General features: G+C 43.4%; 1 protein-coding gene across 1 annotated transcript in view; it reads right to left on the bottom strand.

Moving 5' to 3' along the window:
• The window catches only part of LOC126470945 (RYamide receptor), an 85,062-nt gene that overhangs the window by 39,946 nt on the left and 17,308 nt on the right, over nucleotides 1-27,808 (bottom strand). The window contains exon 4 of the mRNA XM_050098995.1: nucleotides 19,558-19,820. Coding sequence (XP_049954952.1) covers nucleotides 19,558-19,820 — 263 coding nt within the window. The remainder of the gene's footprint in view (nucleotides 1-19,557; nucleotides 19,821-27,808) is intronic.

The following is a 27,808-nucleotide window of genomic DNA, read 5'->3' as shown; positions in this document are numbered from 1 at the left end:
TTGCAAAAAAACCACCATAAGATCAGCTTCTAACCCGACCACACAAGACCACGAGTCTTCGAAATCGAACGCTTTATCTATGACGAGGTTCTAATAGAACCACAGCACGTCGTGAGCAGATTTGTGAACACTCTCACGTTCAAAAGCTCCAATGGCCACATTGGGGCAGTTACCACTGTCCATGCAGGGCTAGGATAACGCACACTAAAAGTCTTCGAAGTAACGTTCGAAATGCCGCCAGATGTAGCCACCGTGGCTTTCCGACCATATGGAACGGTAATTTGGCACGTGACAGAAAAATGGAACACGTTCGACACGTAACTAGTCCTCAAAGGCATACCCCAAGTTAAGATTGAATTAATAAAACACGTGCCGTCCTACCTATTCATAGGTGGTTGTCGGGCGATCGTGATATACGATGGTCAGCCACGTACTTCTTCTGGTTGCGGGCAGGAAGGTCCTGTACGTTCGGCGTGTATTCAACATCAGCTTACACAAATTCCGTTAGATATATCGGCGCCACCTCTTACGATGACGGCTCTCCCCATTAATTACGCAGAGGTGACACTGTCAACCATCACGACAGACAGAGGACCACTTGGAAGACGGGGAACGTCAGAGTGCACACCTGTAACAAGTTTAGGATTGACTGACACCATGACAGAGTCGTCACAGATTGAGGGAGGTCACCCATCGACTCCGCAGGGAGATTCGGGCGAGCAATGGGACCTCGACACTAGGTCTGTGCCGACCTCTGCTTTTCTCCCTGAGAGGTGAAGGAACTACACACTCATTCAGACACGGAAACCCATTCCCTCAAGCAGAGGATACACTTCGTCAATATTTACTTATCATCATGCATTTCATATAAAGAACATGCACTCTCAATACCGTTACTGATGGGCCGACGTATATTAGCGGCATTTGGTGACTACGTCAGTATAGGCATGCTCTTCAAAATCAGGTCACCAGATCGCACCTCCACAAGGTACATATGGCGGACTCGTCTCTATGTGCCGAATGCGGAGTACCAGACACGGACGAGCACCGTCTCAGATGTAGCGCAGCACGAGACGTATGGCGCTTGGTGCGACAAATTTTTGCGCACTTTCTACGAGGGATCCCGGACCATATCTCACCTCGGCTTTTACTTTTTTCTAATGAACTATACTTCCCGCACATCAGAACTATAGCAGTCCGTGGGAAAGCGGTGAACTGTTGATTTCACGATGGACCGAAATATGTCTTCGGCTTTTGGAACTACCAACAAGAACGTCACCGTAAGATCTTACGAAACTCAAAGTACATGCAATATTTATCTAATTAGTTAGGGAGTGCCCTGTGCGACCATCCACGCAAGTGATGCATCAACAGGTGGGAGAAGACTGAGTGACTGAGCGGACGAGAGCACCACTGATTATAGATGGAATAACCTGTGACATGAGTGAAGATGTACCTGGATGGTCAAGCGTAAAGAGAGGTACGGCGCACCCTTCTGGATCGTGCTACGAAGGACATCTATTTATTCATACATATTGCCCGGCGTAGTAAAGTTCCGGGATTATTTATTTTGTTTACTTGGAGCAGGATGCGGTGCTAACTGCACGTATTCTAGCTGCGGTAAGAAAAATAAATAAATAAAAATAAAAAATAATAGAAAATAGAAGATAGATCCCACTATTGATTTCCCCTCACCACTCATAATCCCTTGACTGCGCGGGCGACACCGTGGACAGGCCTCGGGTTACGACCCATGCCTGCTCTGCCCTCTCCACCCTCCCTTCCATTTCCTCATTCCTGACAGAAAAAATGATTGGTACAGCACCAATAATAAAAAGAATTTGAAAAAAAGAAAATGGTTGAGGCAACCGCTCGCGTAACGCGGGAAATCCGGCTTCGTGTGCCCGCCCGGCACAAATTTTCATTGCCGACATTCCCTTATACAGCTGATGGCTTTTCGTATTCACAACTGCGAATATATTTCACGTATCTCAGGAGGATCATCGACCTAATCACTATTCATTCGAGTTAAATACAAATCAACCTCATCGGTATATTCTGCATGTTGCCCACAGGCTAGTCAATCCGAAAATAGAGACTGCATTCTTTCGCTGGTGAGTAAGTCTGACATTCTCCCAGCGGTCCTAAATAAACAGCTACAGACATCCCAAAAACAGAGTAAGACGTTACTGTCACATTGCAGTTTTGTGCTAGCTTACCTTGAACTGGTATTTCATCACAAATTAACGCACAGTATTTAACGTCCCATCTTTATCAAAAACGGATGTAATGATTATTAATTGGTAGGGCGACCACAGAAATGTTACTATTCTGTGAGACGCAAACAGCACTCATAGTATCTACAGTTCGTTGGCAATAATAAAACAGTTGTTGTGTATTCACAAAATACGATTGATACTGAAAATGTCGCTTTGGATTTACGTACGATTTTCTTTTGCTGGAAATGCAGCTTGTGTATCAAACAAGAAACTGTACCTCTGTATCTTCAGACCATGTGTTACAACGACTTTTCAGTTTATACACCTATAAAAAAATACTGAACTGTAGCATACTTATCGCCTTCCAGGATTTCTGTTGTGTCTTTTAATGGCTCTAAAAATGTCTCGAGATCTTTTGTAGCATTCTTGTTGTAACCGGTAAGTTTTTCAGAGTCGCTCTTCTCCTCAAGCAGTTCCATGATTTTATCTACTGCATAATTGCAGACTGTAGTATTCTGAACATGTAGCTTAGTTAGTATCCGTTTCTTGCTTCAAGCTTATCTTTAATGAATTCACGACAACAGTTTTCTTTATCAAACAGACAGTGTCGTTGGCAACATAAATCGTGGAACAAGCTAATGAATTCTTAGTTTTCAAGTAACTGTCATTGAAGGTGTATTTCAGGACTGTGTTCACAGCCTGTGGAATTGTGAATTGATTGCAATGCCCTAAATATATTTGCGCCTCGGTCAGTGGCAAATGAAATCTTGTTAACATATTCCTAAGTTAAGTAACGTTTCCTCAATGTGCTCCTTAATAAATTCTCCATATTTTTCTTGACAGATAAGTAAGTAGTCACCAGTACCATATTTTGCTGTGCCTACTCTTGATTAACAAAGTGCGCTGTAATAGATAGGTAACACTTTTTCCGATATGTTTCGGCCCATATTTCCATTGTACATGTACGTGAATTCAAGCCTAAGTCCTCGACAGTGATAGGCCTTGTATTCGCTTTTCAAGCCTTTCATCAGCTCCTCTCTCAATATTTCGTGCTACTTACGTAGAACGAGGAGAAATGTAGGAAATAGCCACACGTTCCAAATCCGAACCAAGTTTTACAAGCTACTTACATAAATGGCTGAATTCTCCACTTTATTTTAATATAAATGAACTAAGATCTCTGGCACCATTTCCACGCACTTCTTAGTTACCATAGCTTTTATTGAAACTGGAAATTTTTCAAACTCACATTTCGTTGTGTTCTTTAAACATGTGCCTTCATGAATGTGGTGATGGACCTGTAAGACAGGAAAGCGGAGTATCTGAGACATAGTAGGCATTATTTCCGTCCTAGTCACTCACTGATGAAAATCTCTCTCAAACACTGTTACGACCACCGTCTTTCGCAATGACGGTGTATGCTTTCTGATCAACTTATCAAGTTTCGCTTTCACACTCTCCTTTGTCTCGCGTTCACGCGGCTCGATCTTGCAGCGGGCGACTGAGCGGGGAGTGTGTAACTAAACGGTCGGGCCATTCGACCCATTCAGTTATTCTCCGCGTCCAAAGCGGCTGTACTGACATCTGTAGGATTTTCGCGGAACTGCGTGCACCGAGCAATTCCAGCGAGCTTAAGCTCTAGATGCAGACCGAAGAGTTCTGTCGCCTGGCTGCACTACTGCCCCACTATCACGCCTCGCTGTCTGAGCAGCAAGAGAAAGAAACTGTGAACGCACTACATTTAGGGGCCAATGCAAGGAACACTGAGGATCCTGCATGCGGCTTAATTCCATATTTCGTAACAAAACGGATAATAAACAGAAAGATTACAGCACTATTTTATTATTTTTGGAGCGCTGAAGACATAATAAAATTTATATCTGGTACAAACTGTCGGCATACAGACAGACATACAGACAATTTCGTAGAATTAAGTCACATGGTTTGCCACGTAATCGTGACTCAATTAGTTTACTAATCGAAGAAAGCCTATCACACACATATGCTGATTTAAACATTGCATCACGTTTTGAACCTTATATAAACCGAGTTATTGCAGATCTATCGGTTCCATGTGCATAAGTGCAGGAGCACTTTCATCTGGAATGGCAATTGGTCTTTAAAACAGCTCAAAAACTGTTGTAAGATTGGCAGTCTCCTCGAAACGCTTAGAAAACTTTTCCTGTAATTCTTTCAACGCCGCAATGAATTCTTCAAAATTCGCGGTTTCTTAAAGGCTAGTGAGCTCAGGGAAAAAGACACTTTCATGGTAAAAAAAAAAAAAATGGCTCTGAGCACTATGGGACTTAACTTCTGAGGTCATCAGTCCCCTAGAACTTAGAACTAACCTAAGGACATCACACACATCCATGCCCGAGGCAGGATTCGAACCTGCGACCGTAGCGGTCGCGCGGTTCCAGACTGTAGCGCCTAGAACCGCTCGGCCATCCCGGACGACTTTTCATGGTCAGAAACTGATCCTCCCACAATGCCATTTTCTTCTTAAATGCATCATCACCACCAAGTCATAAATAACTGTTTCTTGCTTTGCAACGTCTGACTGTGGGTAGTCTACAGCAAAGTCCACTTCAGAAGAGAGGGCTGTAATCCATTATGGATGTTCAAATTTTCGTTCCTGCTTTCCTTTTTCCTTTAGAAACTGAACAACAGCTGGTCTTAAATCGAAAAATCTTTCTGGTCGTATCCCCTGACATAACCAAGGTTCTTTTCAGTAACATGCGTACTAAATCTCCATACTCTTCGTTCAGTTCCATCGAAAACTGTAACAAGGACGACGTAATAATTGATGCGACTTCAAGAAGTTACTGTTTGCACCATCAATTTCACTACGTGATCCCTACCTGATAATTTAGCATAAAGTGCTTCCTGATGTACAAAACAATGAACCCCATACAAATCGTCAGTCGATCATTGTAATTTTTCCTGTTTCATCGTCAACAAAATCTTTAAATTACTTCTGCGTGGTGTTGTAATGCCGTTCGATAACAAATCTGCGGTATCCGTCGATTGTACGACTACATAATAGATATTGAGAATTCTCATCCTTCCCGTCTGTGACTCCGATACAGTTTTAAAGGCAGGGCCGATAGATCGGTAGACTAACCCTTTCTCTGTAAACAACCACAGGACCTGCGAACTTCCTTTATATCACGAATAGGTGGCGAAAGACAAAAAGCGCTGACACCACGATTCCGCGAAACTCACAAAAGTCGTACCAACCGCACAATGCCGGAAGAAACCGTTTCACTTCGCATTGATAAATACTATGTCGCACTGTGCAGAGTAGTTCCGGGAAGGACCGAGAAAATCCGAGATGTAACAGGCACATCACCTGCCACGGTACTCCTGCCCCCCCCCCCCCTCCCACTTCCGGCAACCCTGTAACGGAGTGTTTTTGGGAAAACTGCGCGTGTCATATCGCGGCGCTTCGACATAGAATTCATCGTAGTGCCAATCAAAAATGAGCAGATTTGCTGACTAGAGTATCACCATCTAATGAATGAAGGAATTAATGGGTCCATAACGAAAGAAAACCAAACGTAATGCATATATTACATATTAAGCAAAATGGGTGGAAAAACTGTCAGATTATGGACTCCAGAGCTGTCAGGGAAAATAAAAGAAGACACTGAAAGGATTTCACTCATTCTTAGAGGAGGTACTCCCAATAGCAAAACAAACACACACACACACACACACACACACACACACACACACACACATGCAGGAAAGTGTGAGCGACATTAATGTCACTTTTGAGAGTGAGATAGTAGATTACTCTTATCTCCTACACTTTACCTCTTGATTTATTTCGTAGTAAATACGTTATTTACGTCTTTTGACCTGCTGCAATTTTCGGCCATAATTTCTGTTGTACGTGTGTATTTTGAGGTTAGTTACTCGGTGAAAAATTATCACGTTACACGATAAGTGCAGAAGATAGCTTAATGGCAAAAATCATAATTCGTACCCATATTATAAGTATTTTCTGTCATTATGGTTTCTTTGAGAGACTGAGAATGTGCAGAGTTTGTTTTGCGCATTATTTAGATGAGATCGCTGGCTTCAGTTTCGTAAAGAAAACTCGAAATGAGTACACTCAGCATTCATAGAATTTGCTGCACCGGACGTTTCATTAAATAAGCAGAATTAATGTTTTTAATAATGTCACTATATGTGAGCCTGGGTTCTCTGATATCCCATTATTGAAAAAAATCACAGATTGAATTTGAAGACAAAATACCTCACAACAGAGTTTCAGCAGAGGTTCTAGCGAAGGTGGTAGTAATTAAAGAATATGCTGTTTCCTACTTCTTTGGACTCCAGTAGCTACAAAACATACCATAGTTGTCGGTCACTGTGGCCGAGTGGTTCTAGGTGCTTCTGTCTGGAAACGCGCTGCTGCTATGGTCGCAGGTTCGAGTCCTGCCTCGGGCATGGATGTGTGTGGTGTCCTTAGGTTGGTTAGGTTTCAGTAGTTCTAAGTCTAGGGGGCTGGTGACTTCAGGATAAGTCCCATAGTGGTTAGAGTCATTTGAACCATACCATAACTGCCTTTGAGCGCACTCTTAAGGAATTTATACACCAAGACAGGCATTCAAATAGCTGTCTCCTGATACGAGCATCTAGTTTTATTCATGCTCCATCAATGATGGACTTAGCACAGTTTTCAACGGAAATAATTACAGAGTGTGTGAGTCTGACGTTACAAATTGTTAAGATTACGCTACGTGTGTTACGAATAAAAGTCATAGAAAGAAATGGCTAGACTTCTATGACCCGTCGATATTGAGGGGCGAGTTACTGTAAATGTTATCATTCTATTTCTGACAATTCCGTACTGTACTACAAAAGTGTACAAGGAATGTTAGAATAATGTCTTCTTCTTATTCTCCTACTTTCACATATTCCTGTTTCTTCTACGGGGTTGGCATTGTTACGTAGATTAAGGCAATGGTAGTATTTTTTGGTGGCCGGATGCCCTCCTTGACGCCAGAATATTAGAATAGTGCCCTGCTGTAAACTGCAGACCTGGGTATGAAACTTCCATAACATACCAGGAGGGCAACAGACAGAATCCACATTCCCAGATTTTCGGAAAGTGTTTGAACTACTGCAGACTGTTGACGAAGGCCCGAGCATATGGTTTAGAATCTCAGATATATGAGTAGCTCCAAGACTTTTTATGTAATAGAACCCAGTACGTTGTCGTCGACAGAGAGTGTTCAATATAGACAATGGTTTCGTCAGGAGTGCCTCAGGGAAGTGTGATAGAACCGTTCTTATTATCTATATACATAAATGATGTAATGGACAGGGTGAGCAGCAGCTGATGCTGTTTGAGATGACACTGTCGTGTATGGAAAGGTGTCGTCGTTGAGTGACTGTGGAAGTATGCAAGATAACACACAGGTCGCTACAGACGAAGCACACGCTCGTAATGTTTCATGGATGGGGAAGGAAGACGACCGTACCCTTTCAAAGGTTCCATCCTGGCATTTGCAAGGAGCGTTTTAGGGAAATAACCGACAACCTAAATCTGGATGGCCGGACGAGGACTTGAACCGAGCACAGTGTGCTAACCACGACGCCACCACGTTCGGTAAACGACTTGGAAGAGCAGTTGAACGGAATGTATAGTGTCCTGAAAGGAGCTTATAAAATGAATATCAACAAAAGAAAACCAAGGGTGATGGAATATAGGGGTTGCTGAGAGAATTAGATTAGGATATGAGACACTAAAAGACGTAGATGAGTTTTGCTATTTAGGCAGCAAAGTTGACAGGATATAAAATGCAGACTGGCTATATCACGAAAGGTATTCCTGAAATATAACAATTTGTTAACATCTAATATCAAATGGCTCTGAGCACTATGGGACTTAACTTCTGAGGTCATCAGTCCCCTAGAACTTAGAACTACTTAAACCTAACTAACCTAAGGACATCACACACATCCATGCCCGAGGCAGGATTCGAACCTGCGACCGTAGCGGTCGCGTGGTTCCAGACTGTAGCGCCTAGAGCCGCTCGGCCACTCTGGCCGGCTAACATCTAATATCAATTTAGGTGTTAGGGAATCTTTTCCGAAGGTGTTTGTAGTGTAGCCTTGTATGGAGATGGAATGTGGATAATAAGCACTTCAGGCAAGAAGAGAACAGAAGCTTTTGAAATGTGGTTCTATGGAGGAATGCTGAAAACTAGATGGATATATCAATTAACAGATGAGGAATTACTGAATCCAACTGGGGAAAAAGAAATTTAAGGCACAATTCGACAAAAAGAGAGGATAGGCTAATGGGACGAATCCTGAGACATCAGGGAATTATTACTTTGGTAATGGCGGGAACCTATGGGGGGATCGTGGGTAAAAATTGTAGGAGACCAAGCTTGTAAACAGTAAGCAGGTTCAGATGCACGTAGGTAGCGGAAGTTATGCAGAGATGAGCAGCTTGCGCAAACTAGACTAGCATGAAGAGCTACATCAAAGTAGTCTTCGGACTGAAGACCACCACAAAAAACAAAAGTACTTGTGCATACACTGTGCTCACAAAAGTCATGGGATAGCTACATGCACGTATACAGATGGTGGTACTATCGCGTACACAAGATATTAAAGGGCAGTGCACTGGCGGAGCTGTCCTTTGTATTCAGGTGACTCATGTGAAAATGTTTACGATGAGATTATGGCCTCACGATGGGAATTAACCGACTCTTAACGCGGTATGGTAGGCGGAGTTAGACGCATGGGGCATTCCATTTCGGAAATCCTTAAGGAATTCAGTATTCCCTGATCCACAGGAGTGTGCCGAGGATATAAAATTTCAGGAATTATCTCTCACAACGGAGAACGCAGAGCTCGAGGGTCTTCACATAATGACCGAAAGTAGCAGCGTTTGTGTAGAGCTGTCAGTGCTAAGAGACACGCAACACTGAATAAAATAACCGCAGACATCAATGTGCGACGTACGACGAACGTATCTGTTAGGACAGTTAGACGAAATTTGGTGTTGATGGGGTATGGCAGCAGACGACCGACGCCAGTGCCTTTGCTAACAGCACGACATCGCCTGCAGCGCCTCCCCTGGGCTCGTGAGCATGTCGATTGGACCACAGACAACTGGAAGACCGTGGCCTGGTAAGATGAGTCCCGATTTCAATTGGTGAGAACTGATGGTAGGGTTCGAGTGTGACACAGACTCCAAGAAGACAACGACCCAAGTTGCCAATAAGGCAGTGTGCAAGCTGGTGGTGGCTTCATAATAGTGTGGGCTGTGTTTACATGGACGTACTGGGTACTGAATCGATCATTGGCTGGAAATGGTTATGTTCGGCTTGGAGAACATTTGCAGCCATTCATGGACTTCGTGTTCCGGTGGATGACAGTGCACCATGTCACTGGGTCACAATTTTTCTCGACTGGTTTGAAGGACATTGTGAACAATTAGAGCGAATGATCTGACCACCCATCGAACATTTGTGGGACGTAATTGAGAGGTCAATTCGTGCACAACATCCTGCACCGGCAAACTTACGCACTTATGGACGACTATAGAGGCAGCATAGTTCAGTAATTCTGCAGAGGACTTTCAAAGACTTGTTGAGTGCTTGTCAAGTAGAGTTACTGCACTACGCCGGGCAAAAGGAGATCCGACGCCATATTAGGAATTATATCATCACTTTTGTCACCACGCCGGCCGGAGTGGCCGAGCGGTTAAAGGCGCTACAGTCTGGAACCGCACGACCGCTACGGTCGCAGGTTCGAATCCTGCCTCGGGCATGGATGTGTGTGATGTCTTTAGGTTAGTTAGGTTTAAGTAGTTCTAAGTTCTAGGGGACTTATGACCACAGCAGTTGAGTCCCATAGTGCTCAGAGCCATTTGAACCATTTTTTGTCACCACAGTGTATTCATAGTTGTTCAAATGTGTGTGAAATCTTATGGGACTTAACTGCTAAGGTCATCAGCCCCTAAGCTTACACACTACTTAACCTAAACTATCCTAAGGACAAATACACACAACCATGCCCGAGGGAGGACTCGAACCTCCGTCGGGATCAGCCGCACAGTCCATGACTGCAGCGCCCGAGACCGCTCGGCTAATCCCTCGCGGCGTATTCATAGTATTTGTATGATCAATAGTGCCTGCGTTCATCAAATGGATGAATATCACGCAAGTTTTGGTATCAACTGCATGTGCTGTGCACTGAGGTCTCTGGAAGACAAGATCTGTCTTAAGAGGCGAAGTACAATTTCGAAATGGGGAAAGACGAGGAAGAAAAATAGCTGAGTCATTGTCAGAGAAACCGTTCCGCTATGTGTTAAGCAATTTAGGGGAATCTAAATCTGGACGATCGAAAGGGATCATCTTTCGTGTCAAGGGCTCTGGAAATGAATTCAACAAATCTGGTCTCGGATGCACTACTATGCGTGCCCAGTAATGGTTGTGACAGCAGCGGATAGAGGTCTTGAACTAACTTACAGCCATCATGCCATTTCACTGTGAACAATGTATATCAGATGGAAGTAACTATATTCTCTATTATCTATGGCGTTGTTATAGTGCAGAATTTGCTGAAAATTATTTAATTACGTGCTTTAAACTCTGTTGTCTATCAAATGGCCTCTCATTAACTTTTATCTCGTTCTTCCAACATCCAGTTCAAAAAACATGCTCTCATTTCTCGAGTGTGCTTCGCTGTTGGACACCAGTGTACTACCGCTTAACTTGTTTTTTAATAGTCTGAGTTTTAGGCTGTGAAGAGTTTGACTGTTAATTCCATTACCCTATGTCACGTTATTCTTGTCACCAAATGTTGCGAAAAGTATGATTGATAATTCTCCGTTCGACTAAACTTAAGGCTGACCTTTCACTCACTGAGAGAGGAACACTGACGGTCACTCAGTAGATGAATGTTGTATACAATGATGTGGCCACAGCGTGAATAGTTTTGGTCAAGAAAATTGTCAGAGAGGTATTTTCAAGACATATGATGGGATTGTCAACACTAAAAGTATCAAATAAGTGATGTTATGAATTAATTTCGCTGAAATATTGGATAGTTCGATTGGGGTGAAGTCACTGTTAATGTAATGACACCAAATATGTCAGTGCAAACCGTTCGGATATTGTGAACGTGCGGTATAATGAATATGTAGAGACCACTGAAAATTGGTACAGACCATACCTCGCCCCCGTATTTCCTACTTGTCACAAGATACCGCCTGAACCTTTTTCTTTAATTTTTCTTAATTTGGGAGTACTTACACCCCTTCAGCCCAGAATCACACAAACCGCAATCGCCTTCTTCGACGTTAATTGAAGCTAAGGGAATGTTTTTCTCTAAAAATTTTCCCACTGATGTTTAAACCTGATGAAATTCCCCTACACTAAGGATTTTCTTAATATTGAAATATTCGAAAAACTTGTTGAACAGAAATACTTCTGGTAAAATAAAGTCCTCTTGGAAGTTAAAGACAAAACAATGTACCATCTACTCTGACTACGAAAGAAATTTGGATATGAAATTCTATGGTGGAGGTAGAAATAATAGAATGAGTATCAGATAGAACAACGGTTAATAGAGCATCGCTTCTGGTTTACACCTCGATAAAATAAAAATCATAAAATAGTTTAATTTCTTGACTGCCGTCGATAAATACTCGCGTGGTGGTCACTGGATGATGCTTTTCAAACATAAAGCTTCCCATCCTCGTGCATTAAGCATATGAGGGTACAAGGATTGTGTAGCTTCCTTGTATTGAGTGCATGTAGTTCAATCTGTCTTTAAGTATTTTATCTGCTTTGTGAAGCAAAGTGAAGTGAGGATTAGTCTTTGGAGCGCTATTCATAATGGCGTCTGCTCACGTCCTCCTAAGAGGGAGTAATTTTTCTGATGACTCTAAGTGACTGAGATATCAAGGACTGTAGGGGTCTCAGCTACTTGTTCTAGAACAATGTCGTCGGCAACGGCTACATTTAAATAATTAGGAAAATTGTTTATAATCGCTTTCCGTTTTGTTCCTAGCATTCCAGTGCTGTAAGTGCAAATCTTAAAGGTATAATTGTATAGTTGCCCTCAGGAATGTAATTGTGTAATGGGTCACGCTTACTGGTATCCGAACGTTAGCTGTATGCTTTGGAGGCGAAGACGTTGATGATAACTGTGTGAGGTGTATTCGGATTATGGGACAGATTTTTCTGGTCCAGTTCCCAATAGGGGCGCTCTGCTTTCATAAAAATGTATAAGCAATGGTTCCTACCAAACTGTATTTATCGCAAATCATTATTCGGATTACATTTTCCAAGTGTTTTTTTTTTCAAAGACGTATATGTTTATATGCCAAAATCTGACCATATTGCTCTCACGTGTGGCTCAAATTGGCATTCGGGTATTTCACGAGCAAGAAACGTGCTGGAATATCATGATAGAGATAGTGGTATATACGGAACATCGGCTGTTGCAGAATGTTTTGATTGGTATAGCTAAACTCCAAATAATAAATTCTAATAGAACTTGGCACAGAACGCCCTGCATCGCATTTACTGGCGACGAATGTTGAGCGATATTTCTCTTATGTTGCCTTTATTGTTACTAAGAAATCTATAAGTCTTTTCAAAAATATGACCATTCAATATTTACACGTTTTGTGCAAACCAAGCCCATCTTTATGACAGGTGGTGCCGGTTCCGAGAGAAATTAAACTGAATATATGTAGACTCCTGAAGTACCACGGCATAGATGCCACGATCAGTCTTGCATAATTCCCTGGCATAGATAAGATGGTGGCGGTGTGATTGAGTTTTGCAAAAATAAGTGTTTACGTAATAATTCCTTTGCAATCTATCCAAGTTGCACAGATGCCGTTCATTTAGCGAAACATTAATTAGTCGCACTTATCCTCTTCAGTTTTGTTCTATCGTGTGTTGTGGTTTGACTATAACGGCAATAGGCAGCTTGAAACTGGAACCTACTGCATTCAGCCAGCTGCCATCTGGTTATGGGACTACAGAGCAGCTCAAAATTCTTTTGCGCGTACCAGCGTCGCGATTATAAGGCCGTCAGCCATTTCAGTACTATTTCCGTTCCTGTGATGCCGTCTTACTATATGTCTATATCTTTTCTCAGACAGGGTCCGTAAGACAGATACCCTGCTGACATCCTGGCTTGTTTGTAGGACATCGATTATGACGTGTCAAACTTTACTTATTTTACAAAACTTATTTGTCTTAACTAATTTTAGAGCCCAATTCTGGCTGTGGCCTCAACTTCTTTCAAAATTGTCTTTTATAGAATTGTGGGTATTGTGGAGAAGGTTACCCAGTGCCAGGATGGTACGCTGTCCATGTGGAGAGTCGTCAGGTACCCGCACGATGGTAGCCCCCAGATCACACAGGAAATGCGCTATTGATACTCCCATCAACGAAGACGTGCGGGCCCATACGCCTGTCTAGCACAAGGATTTCACTGCCGCCATAGTTGCCTCTTCCCATAGTGCTTACTATTTAACAGCAAAACTTGTCAATCGGATTCTGTTACAGTTATTGTTCAAGGCGACTGACAAATATCTCTCTCAGAATTCTAAACCGGGAAATGTACACTATTTGGTAACACTGTAGGGAACGGAAGTTTTTAGAAGAAAAATCTATTCCATTAGAGCTGTCAAACTCTGAATCTCTAGCGACGCAGAGCGTGTGATTTAAACACGAAGTGCAATGTTTGAGGCTACTCATTGCGAAATATTTTTATACGACACTTTGTCTCAGTGCTAAAAGTATATCTATGCACGCAAGTATTTATTTCGCTTTCTGACTCCCAATAATAACAGCCCATGCCGAAACTGCTCTGGTGAAATAATTCCTGGCTGACCGTCCATAACTGAAAACAGGTGCGCAACGCGGCGAGCGCTGACCACTCGCTGCTGCCGCCTGTTGATTTCGCATCGTACTGATCGCGTTAGCAAATACGAAGTTATCGACTGATACAGTTTGAGTATCCCTCTAAAATGCCTCTGATAAACTGATTAAACACCGTAAAGTGGACGTCCGATGGAAACGCAAACATTCCGCCCGTTTTGACTTACATAATTGCCGTCACAGAAAACCTGACCTAAGCAACAGTGATACTGCATAATTATGTATTATTTATTTGTTACGTTGTAACCTGTCATCTATAATTAAACACAGACAATATTAATTATTACTAAAAAAACTACTATCTACATTTAATACTTTAATCCTGCATGTCGGAAATTAATTATAGTAAATATACTACGGGGTCCGTTCAATAAGTAATGCAACACATTTTTTTCTTCTGATAGCAGGTTGGTTTTAGTCAGGAGTCCTACAAACCATATTGTTCCCCACTCTTTTAGCTAAAGAACCCTATTTTTCAACATTATCTCCGTTAAATGCGACGGCCGTACGCCATATTACTGGGAAGGCCTGTATGCCAGCATGGTACCTCTCCACTGGTCACCTTTCTGCATCAGTAACCTCCACATCATCAGCGTACTGCTTCCCGTGGAGTGCTTCCTTCATGGGTCCAAGCAGATGGAAGTCGGAAGGCCCGAGATCCGGGCTGTAGAGTGGATAAGGAAGAACAGTCCAATGAAATGGCTCTGAGAACTATGGGACTCAACATCTGAGGTCATCAGTCCCCTAGAACTTAGAACTACTTAAACCTAACTAACCTAAGGACATCACACACATCCATGCCCGAGGGAGGATTCGAACCTGCGACGGCTGCGGTCGCGCGGTTCCAAACTGCAGCGCCTAGAACCGCTCGGCCACACCGGCCGGCAGTCCAATGAAGTTTTGTGAGTTCCTCTCGGGTGCGCAGACTTGTTTGAGGCCTAGCGTTGTAATGGAGAAAGAGAAGCTGGTTTGCATTTTCATGGAGACGAACACGATGAAGCCGTTTCTTCAAATTTCTGCGGTAGCACAATACACTTCAGAGTTGATCGTTCCACCATGATGGAGGTCATCAAACAGAATAATCCTTTCAGAATCGCAAAAGACCGTCACCATGCATCTACAGGCTGAGGGTGCGGTTTTGAACTTTTTCTTCGAAGGAGAGGTGGTATGGGGCCATTCCATGGATTGCCGTTTTATTTCCGGTTCGAAGTGATGAATCCATGCTTCACCGCCTATGACGATATTCGATAAAAAGTTGGCACGTCCAGCGCAAGCAATCCCGTACAGATGGTGCTTCATTGCTCTTTATTGTCTTCCGGTAGGCTGCGAGGGACCTTTCAGTACCCAAACTGGTGGACAAGTGTATCAGCACTACCTTCACAGGCTTCCAGTTGTGCAGCGAGATGTTTGATTGTCACCTGTTGATCAGCTCGGATGAGAATGTTCGTATGTTCCAACATTGCAGGAGCAGGAGCTGTGTGCGACCTGCCGGCTCGCAGGAGATCGAACAGGTTTGCGTGACCTTGTTGCGATGATGACACAAGCTTCGCCCCACAACTCATCGTGCTTTTGTTCAGACAAGCCTCCGTAGACATTCTGCAAGCACCTATGGATATTTGTAGTGCTGTGGTCTTCGGTCAAAAGAAACTCAATGACAGCTGCTTTGGTTGAAACACACCTCTTTTACAGACCCATTTGAAACCTACGTATGGCGCCGCCACCTTTCGGAACTTCATGAAATTATAGGGGGTGAAGCGGGCTTATTCCACGTCGTTCCCGTAACAAATTCCACATTTTTTGGCGAGAACACTAATATGTTGCACTACTTATTGAATGCCCCTCGTGTTACAGCTGGCACCATACTACTAGCCATCACCATAATTATTTCTACTGTTAATGGAGACCACACCCTTTGCCACATGTAACTTCATCTATCATAATTATTGACCTACAACCAGTTTTCTTTCAATCCGTCACTACCATACACTATACCTAATAGACAGACAATATGAGCATTAGTAACAAAATATTGTGCCTTCCAGTTTCTATCACGCTCCAAGCCAGCGAGCTCAGCATGGCAGTTCCTTGGGAATTGCAGAGAGTGTTTTGATGGAATCTGCCTCTGCTGTTATCTGCCGGCCGACTGCTTGCAGCGAATGTACTCCCTTGTTCCGTGGGAGCATCGTTGTTGCCGGAGAGGAGCGCCTGTGCATGCTGGCCCGCGTCACTCCTCTTGTAGCTGCTTGATTGGCCAGCCACGGGCTCATTGCAGCACTTCCGCTCTGATGTTACAGTTATGTTCCCAGAACGCACGATGTTTGCTGTCCGCTTATTGTAGCTGATAGCCTCAGTTGCCTTCGCTGCATTGTGTCTCGGTCTTGCGTCGGATCCTCACGTAGTGCAATGGACAGCGGTTGGTGGATTGATTATGTGACGGGCCACCCAAACCTTTCTTGAAACGACGTCGGCGTTATTGCCCAGAATCTGTCATGTCTCTAAGTGTAGTATCTCCTAGACACCGGGTCTTCTGTACCTATTCAGCTGTGACCAGTCGGTATCCACAACACTGGCCTACTTAGAGAGCATTCGACAGTACTGTCAATCGTGTCTTCTTCACCAGAGCCACCTTAAAAAGGTTTTTCTTTTCTCAGTTCGATACCAGTAAGTGATTAGGCTCAGAACTCGCCAAGAAGTGTGTTAGTCGTCTCGGGGGATTCAGGTTCCCCATTCTCAGCCTCTATGTTATGTTTGACCGCGCAATGTGGCGCAGTGCTCAGCATACTGGACTCGCATTTGGGAGGACGATAGTTCAAGTCTGCCTTCGGCCATCCAGATCTAGGTTTTCCGTGATTTCCCCAAATTGCTCCAAGTAAATTCCAGGATGGTTCCTTTGAAAGTGCACGGCCAATTTCCTTCCCTGTCATTGACACAATGGCCTCGATGTCGACGGGACCCTTTATATTTGAATGGCATCACTTAGTCATAAAACTATAAATCCAAGAAGAAACTGCTCTCTGCACATGAACAAAGTGCAAACGCGACTGAAAAATATTATATCTGCTGCACTACTTCTCATATCAAATCACAGTCCTATTCAAAAGAAGGCATCCTCCTTCCTGGCACAGGTAGCACCACCAAGGCTTGTAGCGCAAACTTGAATGTCGATAAGGATTTAATAAATATATCTGACATTGTCAGAAAAGGAGAAAGCGATCGTAAACACCTAATAAAATGTAAAATTATGCGAGTTTTGAAAACTTTCTATAAAACATTTTAAAACGTTCAAAAATTTTCTGCATATTGTCTCAATTGCATTTAACATTAATTTTTTTTAACAAAGTGATGACCAGTTACGATAGCTTCACCACCATCGTAAGATCATATGTAGTATTATAAATGCAACTGCAGTGTACAAGATAGCGGCATCGCGCGTAATGTTTTTATTCTAGATCAAGTAAAATGCGCTAAGTACAACCAAGCTATCTGTGACAACAAGTGAAACAAAAAGCCTGTAGAATGCCGTAAAAATTTTTATGCCTTGAAACGCCCATACAATTACTTCCGTTACAGTCAGTAACTGCAAGCATCACATACATAAGATATTGTAGTCGTGTGAGGAAAGGCTTCAAATGTGATTATGACCGCCGGAATTAAGACTTGAAACGCGGAATGGTACGTGGAGCTAGACACATAGGACTTCCGTTTCGGAAATCGCTGGGGAATTCCATATTCCGAGACCCACAATGTCAAGAGCGTGCCGAGAATTCAGGCATTATTTGTCACTGCGGACAACGCCGTGGCCAACGGCCTTCACTTAACGACCGAGATCTGCGACGCCTGAGTAGAGCTGTTAGTGCTGGTAGACATGCAACACTGTGTGAAATAACTGCAGAAATCGATGTGTGACGTATGACGGACGTATTCGTTAGGACAGTGTGGCGAAATTTGTCGTTAATGGGCTCTGGTAGCAGAAGACCGACGATAGTGCGTTTGCTAAACAGCACGACATCACCTACATTACCTCTCCTGGGCTCGTGAGCATATCGGTTGGACCCTAGATGACTGGAAAAGCCGGTCAGGCTGGCGGAGCGGTTCTAGGCGCTACAGTCTGGAACCGCGCTACCGCGACGGTCGCAGGTTCGAGTCCTGCCTCGGACATGGATGTATGTGATGTCCTTAGGTTAGTTAGGTTTAAGTAGTTCTAAGTTCTAGGGGACTGATGACCTGAGAAGTTAAGTCCCATAGTGCTCAGAGCCATTTTTTTTTTACTGGAAAATCGTGGCCTGGTCAGATGAGTCCCGATTTCATTTGATGAGACTTGACGGTATGGGTCGAGTGTGGCACGACCATGGATCCTAGTTGTCGACAATGCACTGTGCAAGCTGGTGGTGGCTCGATGGAGTGGATTGGGTACCCTGGTACAACAGAACCAATCACTGACTGCAAATGCTGATGTTCGGGTAGTTGGAAACCATCTACAACCATTCATGGACTTCCCGTTCCGAAACAAGTATGGAACTTTTATGGATGATAGTGCATCATGTCACTAAGCACAATTGTTCGCCATTGGGTTGAAGAAAATTCTGGAGGATTCAAGCGAATGATTTGGCCATCCAGATCGCCCATCGAACGTTTACGGGGCATGATCGAGATGTCAGTTCGTGGACAAAATCATGCACAGGCAACGCTTTTGCAGTTACGGACAACTATAGATGCAGCATGACTCAATATTTCTGCAGGGGACTTGTCGAATCGACACCTGCTGGACTGTGCCGGGCAAAAGAAGGTCCGACACGCAATTAGAATGTATGCCATGGCTTTTGTTACTGTGTTTTTTTGTTTCTATATTTATAAATTTTTATGTATATGTATATATACTTTATGTTTTACGTTTGACTTCAAGTGCAGCTTACATGGTAAATCTCTGCTTGCAGTTCCTACTGTAACGGAAATAATTATATCGACGTTTCAATGTTTAAAATTTTTTATGACGCTATACAAGCTTTTTGTTTCAACTGCTGTCACAGATAGCGTGTCTATACGTAGCATATTGTACCTTAGGTACTAAAATGGGAACCTTATGGACGATGCAACTGTATTGTACACTGCAAGTGCATTTATAATACTACGAGTGATCTGAAGATAGTATACTAGCTACTGAAACTGGTCATCACTTTGTAAAAAAAAAATTAATGTTAAATGCGATCAAGATACTATATTGAAAATTTTTTAAAGTTATATAAATTTTGATAGAAAGATTTTAAAAGTTTCATAATTTTACGTTTGATTATCGATTAATGTTTATTGTTCATCTTCTCTCCCTATCTTCATTTTGCTCTTTTCTCGACCGGACGTAACGTTTACACAAAAGTGCAAGAAGCGGGCGAGGCGCAGTGACTTACGTGTAGGCGTAGCGGTGACTCTCGTTGGCCCACTCCTCGCGGCACATAAACCGGCTACAGGTCTGATGCCACTCGGTCGGCTGCGAGAGCTGAGACGTGATGCCGATGGGCGCAGCTGTGATGGCGGCGGCCAACCAGATGCAGACCATGAAACGCAGCGCACCGCGAACCTCAAGCCGCGCGCGCAGTGGCCAGCGTAGAGCCCGGTAGCGGTCCCCGCTCACTGCGATCAGCGTGTACGCGCTCACCAGCACGCCGATACCCTGCGCAGAAAACACCGCGGTCTCTTCTCTCCACCTGTAGGGCCAGTGCCTCTACTCCCAAACCACTTGAACGGAAGCGCCACGAAGACCGTCATACACACGGTGAATCACCTGAAACTTGCGCCGCAAGTATTGCGGAAATGGAGAGGGCTATTGATGTGCGGTTATCGCAGAACGGATTGGTAGTCAGGGGCTCGTATTGTTAGCCAATAAACAGACCGTAATAACACTTAGAAAATATATTTTTTATCTAAACATACACTTTGCTTATTGACATAAACAAACTAAAAGTAGGTTAAAGTAGAATGTCAGTGGTGTTTGTTGCAGGAATCTACTGCGAGTCGTTTACAAGACGTATTTTGAAAAGTTTGCACTCCGACACTTGCTTGTGTCATTCATCCCGCATAGTTGCTAGGTACGATGTTGTTATGTTTGGTTGCAGTATGCCTGTGTGTGCCTTTAGTGCACTGCGACTTGCTAGTCAATTAGTGTGTGACAGTCCAAGCCATAGTTCGTGATTGCACGGTGGGATTTACCAGTGCAGATAAACCCGATATGCTCATGATGTATGGAGAGTGTAGTAACAATAGATGTCAACCATATCGGCAGTTATTTATCAGCGTCTTCAACCAGTGTTAGTGTAACACCAAAACGACGTAACAGAAGGAAACGATTGACGGCGGAAGCGGGCTAATTAATGTTCTTGCTGCTGTTGCAGTTGATCTCCACGTTGGCTGTCCTACACATTCTCCATAGACATAGTTTATCACCATTACATCTTTGTCTATCAAGAACTACACGGAAACGGTTATGCGAATCGTGTTAGCTTCTGTACATAGGCATTATGGCAGGATAATCCAGATGTATCCACATCTTCATCTAGGTGATTACTCTGATATTAACAGTAAAGTGCCTGGCAGAGGGTTCAATGAACCACCTTCAAGCTGTCTCTCTACCGTCACACTCTCGAACGGCGCGCGGCAAAAACGAGCATTTAAATTTTTGTGTACGAGTCCTGATTTCTCTTATTTTATCGTGATGACAATTTCTCCCTATGGAGGTGGGTGCCAACAGAATGTTTTCGCTATCGGAGGAGAAAATTGGTGATTGAAATTTCATGAGAAGATACCTTCGCAACGTAAAACGCCATTATTTTAATGATAACTACTCCTATTCACGTATCATGTCTGTGGCACTATATCCATGGTTCACGATAATACAAAGCGAGCTGCCCTTCTTTGTACTTTTTCGATGTCATCCGTCAGTCCCATCTGACGCGGATCCCACACCGCACAGCAATACGCTAGAATATGGCGGACAAGCGTGGTGTAAGCAGTCTCTTTAGTAGACCTATTGCACCTTCTAAATGTTCTGCCAATGAATCGCAGTCTTTGGTTAGCTCTACCCACATTATCTATGTGATCGTTCCAATTTAGGGTATTTGTAATTGTAATCCCTAACTATTTAGTTAAATTTGCAGCCTTCAGATTTGTGTGACTTATCGCGTAATCTAAATTTAGCGGATTTCTTTTAGTACTCATTTGAGTAACTTCACACTTTTCTTTATTCAGAGTCAATTGCCACTTTTCGCACCATACAGATAACTTATGTAAATAATTTTGCAATTCGTTTTGGCCCTCTGATGACTTTACAAGACAGTAAATGACAGCATCATATGCAAACAATCTAATCGTTAATGTAGATCAGGAACAATAGAAGGCCTATAACACTTCCTTGGGGAACGCCGGATATTATTTCTGTTTTACTCTACGACTTTCCGTCTATTACTACGAACTGTGACCTTTATGATAGGAAATCACGATCCAGTCGCACAACTGAGGCGATATTCCATAGGCACGCAGTTTGGTTAGAAGACGCTTGTGAGGAACGGTGTCGAAAGCCTTCTGGAAATGCAAAAATATGGAATCAATTTGACATCCCCTGTCGATAGGACCCATTACTTCATGAGTATAAACGGCTAGTTGTGTTTCACAAGAACGATATTTTCTGAATCAGTGCTGACTACGTGTCAATAAATCGTTTTCGTCGAGGTACTTCATAATGTTCGAATACAGTATATGTTCCAAAACCCTACTGCAAATCACCGAGCGAGGTGGCGCAGTGGTTAGCACACTGGACTCGCGTTCGGGAGGACGATGGTTCAATCCCGCGTCCGGCTATCCTGATTTAGGTTTTCCGTGATTTCCCTAAATCGCTTCAGGTAAATGCCAGCATGCTTCCTTTAAAAGGACAAGGCCGACTTCCTTCCCCATCCTTCCCTAATCTGATGAGACCGATGACCTCGCCGTTTGGTCTCTTCCTCCCAAATCAACCCAACGCTACTGCAAATCGACGTTAGTGATACGGACCTGCAATTCGACGGATTATTTCTACTTCCCTTTTTGGGTATTGGTGTGACTTGAGCAATTTTCCAGTCTTTAGGTACGGATCTTTCCGTGAGCGAGCGGTTGTATATAATTGCGAAATATGGAGCTATTGTATCAGCATACTCTGAGAGAAACCTGACTGGTATACGATATGGACAGGAAGCCTTGCTTTTGTTAAGTAATTTAAGCTGCTTTGCAACACCGAGGATATCTATTTATATGTTTCTCATTGTAGCAGTTGTTCTTGATTGGAATTCACAAATATTTACTTCGTCTTCTTTGGTGAAGGAGTTTCGGAAAATCGTGTTTAATAACTCTGCTTTAGAGGCACTGTCATCAGTGACTTCACCGTTGTTATCGCGCAGTGGAGATATTGATTGCGCCTTGCCACTGGTGTGCTTTACGTATGACCAGAATCTGTTTGGGCTTTCTGCCCGATTTTGAGGCAGAGTTTCGTTGTGGAAATTATTGAAGGGATCTCGCATTGAAGTACGCGCTATATTTCGAACTGCTGCAATACTTTGCCAGTCTGCGGGATTTTGCGTTCTTTTAAATTTGGCATGCTTTTTCTGCTGCTTCTTTAACAGCGATCTGACCCGTTTTGTATACCATGGGGGGTCAGTACCATCACTTATTGATTTATGTGGTATATATCTCCTAATTGCTGTCGATACTATCTTTATGAAATCATTCCACAACTTTTCTATGCTCACATGATCAGATCGGAAGGAGTGCAGACTGTCTCTTAAAACGGTGTTAAGAGCATTTTTATCAGCTTTTTTAAATAGATATACTTTGCGTTTCTTTTTGATGGTTGTAGGAGTTACGGTATTCAGCCTAGCAGCTACTGCGTTGTGGTCGCTAATCCCTGTATTCGTCACGATACTCACTATTTGTCCAAGATTATTTGTTGCTAAGAGGTCAAGTATGCTTTCGCAAACATTTATGTTTCGAGTGGGCTCATGGACTAATTGTTCAAAATAATTTTCTGAGAATGCATACAGTACAATTTCGGATGACGTTTTATGCCTGCCGCCGTCTTTAAACGTATAATTTTTTCAGCATATCGAGGGCAGATTAAAGTCACCACCGACTATAATTGTATGAATGGGGTACCTATTTGCAACGAGACTCAAGTTTTCTTTGAACTGTACAGCAACTATATCTTCTGAGTCGGGCGGCCGGTAAAACGACCCAATTAATAGTTTAATCTGATTGTCAAGTATAAACTCAACCCATACTATTTCGCAAGAACTATCTACTTCAATTTCACCAGAAGGCAAACTACTTCTGACAGCAATAAATACTCCACCACCAATTGTATTTAATCTGTCCTTTCTGAACACTGAAAAAATTTCTGCTGAACTTACTTCCTCCGGCCACCGTCACCAAGCGGTTCTAGGCGCTTCAGTCCAGAACCGCGCTGCTGCTATGGACGCAGGTTCGAATCTAGCCTTGGGCATGGATGTGTGTGATGTCTTTAGGTTAGTTAGGTTTAAGTAGTTCTAAGTCTAGGGGACTTAGTCCCACAGTGCTTAGGGCCCTTTGAACCCCTCTTTGAACTTACTTCCGGCTTTAGCCAGCTTTCTGTACCTATAACTATTTGAGCTTCAGTGCTTTCTATTAGGGATTGGAGCACTGGTTCTTTCCCAACACAGCTACGACAATTTACAACTACAATACCGATCGTTTCTACAACTAACTTGCTGTGTTTTACGTGCCCCCTTTTAGACGGACGCCCTTTCTATGGTTCCCTGAGGCCCTCAGCCTACACAGTCACAGAACCACCTGAGCCTCTGATTCAGACCCTCCACTCGGATCTGCAGCAAAGGACCACATCCGGAATGACTCCCCCCGGTATGCACACGGACTGCACAATGGCTTCCTTCCCCTCGTTGGCAGCCATGTTCCTAAGGGGCCCTATTACGCGCCTAACGTTGGAGCTCCCAACTACCAGCAAACCAACCGTCTGTGAACGCCCAGACTTTGTGGGCTGAGAAGCTTTCTCTGGAACAGGGTGGACGACTGCATCTGGCTCAGGGACAGCGTCAGCCACAGATAACGCCTGTAACCTGTTCGTCAAATGAACCGGGGAGGCCCTACGATCGGCCCCTCGGAAAGTTTTTCGCTGCCTGCCAGACTTTGTAATGATCACCCACTCGACCACGGGTGAGGGGTCAACCTCAGTGCAGGCAGTACCCTGGGCGGCCACAGCAGCGGACCGAACAGGGGACACGGGACACGGGGGACGTGCTCGACGTCTCTCACATCCATGGGTCCGACCCCCACAGTGATGCCCCTTGGCAGCAGCCTCAAGCTGTGTGGCAGAAGCCAATGCAGCCTGGAGCTGTGAGCGAAGGATCACCACCTCAGCTCGCATCTGTACACAGCAATCACAGTTCCTATCCATTACTGGAGTCGCTCCCGTTTGAAGCTCATAAAAATATACAAAAAACAAACAGTGTACTCACTTTATTAGCAGCAGGAATTCTAAGTGCTCTCTCACTAATGGTCTAAACGACACTGAGCTATACTAACCAAAACAAACAAAAGCCTGTAAGATCTAAGGGTCGATATAAGGGTCGATAGCAACAACTGTACAGTATGCTACACTGTTATTAAAGTAAAAGGTTGTACCTAGCAGGCACTCGAACACTCAAGAAATTACAAAAATGGTCTAGTAACTACACAGGTATCGGTAAATAAATAAATATCTTTTTGAGTGATGAAGCCATATCTACCAACCACAGCCGGGAAAACCGCCGAAACATGCACAACTGGTCTGTTGACAATCCCAGCTAGCTTCGTCAGGTAGAATGCCAGCGTCCATGGACTGTAAACATGTGGGGTGGGATAGTGAACCGTTAGCTCATAGGCCAGTTTTTCATAGACAAGACGGAACACGCGCATGTATCGCAGCCTCCTAACAGACCGTCTTCCAAGCATGTTAGAAGACGTTCCTCTACACACAAAGATGGCTGCCAAGCCCACAGTGCATGAAGTACTACAGCATGTCTTCAGAAATTGTTTCCAAACCGTTGGATTGGACGTACTACAGACCTATATCATTGACGTCGGTTTGCAGTAGGGTTTTGGAGCATATACTGTATTCAAACATTATGAATCACCTTGAAGGGAACGATCTATTGATACGCAATCAGCATGGTTTCAGAAAACATCGTTCTTGTGCAACGCAGCTACCTCTTTATTCGCACAAAGTAATGGCCGCTATCGACAGGGGATCTCAAGCTGATTCCGTATTTCTAGATTTCCGGAAAGCTTTTGACACCATTCCTCACAAGCGACTTCTAATCCAGCTGCGGGCCTGTGGGGTATCGTCTCAGTTGTGCTACTGGATTCGTGATTTCCTGTCAGGAAGGTCGCAGCTCGTAGTAATGGACGGCATATCGTCGAGTAAAATTGAAGTGATATCAGATGTTCCCCAGGGAAGCGTCCTGGGACCTCTGCTGTTCCTGATCTATATAAATGACCTGGGTGATAAATTTGAGCAGTTCTCTTAGGTTGTTCGCAGATGATACTGTAATTTACCGTCTAGTAAGGTCATCCGAAGACCAGTATCAGTTTGCAAAGCGATTTAGAAAAGATTGCTGTATGGTGTGGCAGGTGGCATTTGACGCTAAGTAACGAAAAGTGTGAGGTAATCCACATGAGTTCCAAAAGAAATCCGATGGAATTCGATTATTCGATAAATAGTACAATTCTCAAGGCTGTCAATTCAACTAAGTACCTCGGTGTTAAAATTACGAGCAACTTCAGTTGGAAAGACCACATAGATAATACTTGGGGAAGGCGAGCCAAAGGTTGCGTTTCATTGGCAGGACACTTAGAAGATGCAACAAGTCCACTAAAGAGACAGCTTACATTACACTCGTTCGTCCTCTGTTAGAATATTGCTGCGCGGTGTGGGATCCTCACCAGGTGGGATTGACGGAGGACCTCGAAAGGGTGCAAAAACGGGCAGCTCGTTTTGTATCATCTCGTAATAGGGGAGAGAGTGAGGCAGATATGATACGTGACGTTTTTCGTCGCAGCGATATCTATTTACGAATTTTCAGTCACCAACTTTCTCTTCCGAATGCGAAAATATTTTGTTTAGCCCAACCTACATAGGTAGGAATGATCATCAAAATAAAATAAATCAGAGCTCAAACAGAAAGGCTTAGGTGTTTGTTCTTCCCGCGCTTTTCGGGAGTGGAATAGTAGAGAGATAGTATGATTGTGGTTCGATGAACCCTCTGCCAAGCACTTAAATGTGAATTCCAGAGTAATCATGTAGATGTAGACAGCCTGTACCTTGGCTGGCCCGTTTCCCGAATTTCACTCTTGTAGCCTTATTTCTGTGGTGAAGCTGAAAGACGCTGTCTACAAGGACATTCCAACTACACCCGATGATATGCAAGGACGTATTTGTGCAGCCTGTTCTGACGTCTTCGGTGAAATGCTAGCACATGTGCAGCAATCGTTCCATACCAGACACGGAGTGTGTACTGCCGCTGCCGATGGTCATTATGGACACATCCTGTGATGGTCAGTTGTGTTGTTACTGGTCAGAATCCACATAACTTGCGTATGCATTTGTGTTGTTATCTAGTGTGTGGGAACTTTTCAAAATATGATATCTCGTAAACGACTCTCACTAGAATCCTGCAACTAACACCACTTACATTCTAATTTACCCTAATTTTGGTCTGCTAATGCCAGTAGGCACTGTTCCGTTTAAAAAAGTGTATATTTGTACAAAAATACTGGTTCTGAGGACTATAACAATTTGCTGATTGGCTAACAATATGAGCCCATGACTACCAATACATTCTGTGAAAATCGCACATCAATAGCATTTCCCATTTCCGTAACATTTGCGGTGTATGGTTTGTGTCATTCACCTTGTATACGTTTGACATTGTGTCAACTGTTGGGGGGCGATCTGAATTGTTATATTATTCTTAAAAAATCAGGTTTGCCAAAATTACCTGTAAATCTCTTTATTGATCAATGGTTTCGACAGATCTGTGCTGTCATCACCGGATCTTGTAACATATTAACACAAGTTAATGATCTTTGCAAACCTGAATAGCACGCTAGCTCAGTTGCTATTGTAAAGTTACGTGAACGAGTGTGGTAGAACATCAGTACAATATGATTTGTGTTTTATATTTGTAATATTTTATGTTTGACTTACTGATGGTCCTTGGTACCTTTTACTGTCAAATGACGCAACATCACTTTGTGTTAACCATACTGCTTCGATGTTGTAGTGGTTAGCCCATCTACCTAGTGAGAGGGAGACCTGCGTTAAAGTCCCGGCTGCGGCACATATGTTAATTCGTTTCTCCAGATTCTATCATTCTGTTAAAATGTTACAAGATCAATGTTGACATCACAGGTCTGTCGAAACCTGTAATCAATAAAAAGTAATAAAAATGGAGCGGTAGACTGATAAAGTGAAGTACATGCGTGAGGCAGCTATAAAATTATAATGATCACTTCTTTGATCATGTAACTTTATTTTTTCAGGGTCGTAATAAAAACTTTATGGACTGCCACCTGTAAGTACCGGCACCCACAGATTAGGCGAGTTAA

The sequence above is a fragment of the Schistocerca serialis genome, chromosome 3 (genome assembly GCF_023864345.2).
Source record: "Schistocerca serialis cubense isolate TAMUIC-IGC-003099 chromosome 3, iqSchSeri2.2, whole genome shotgun sequence".
Taxonomy (NCBI): domain Eukaryota; kingdom Metazoa; phylum Arthropoda; class Insecta; order Orthoptera; family Acrididae; genus Schistocerca; species Schistocerca serialis.
This window is presented reverse-complemented; position numbering and strand designations above follow the sequence as displayed.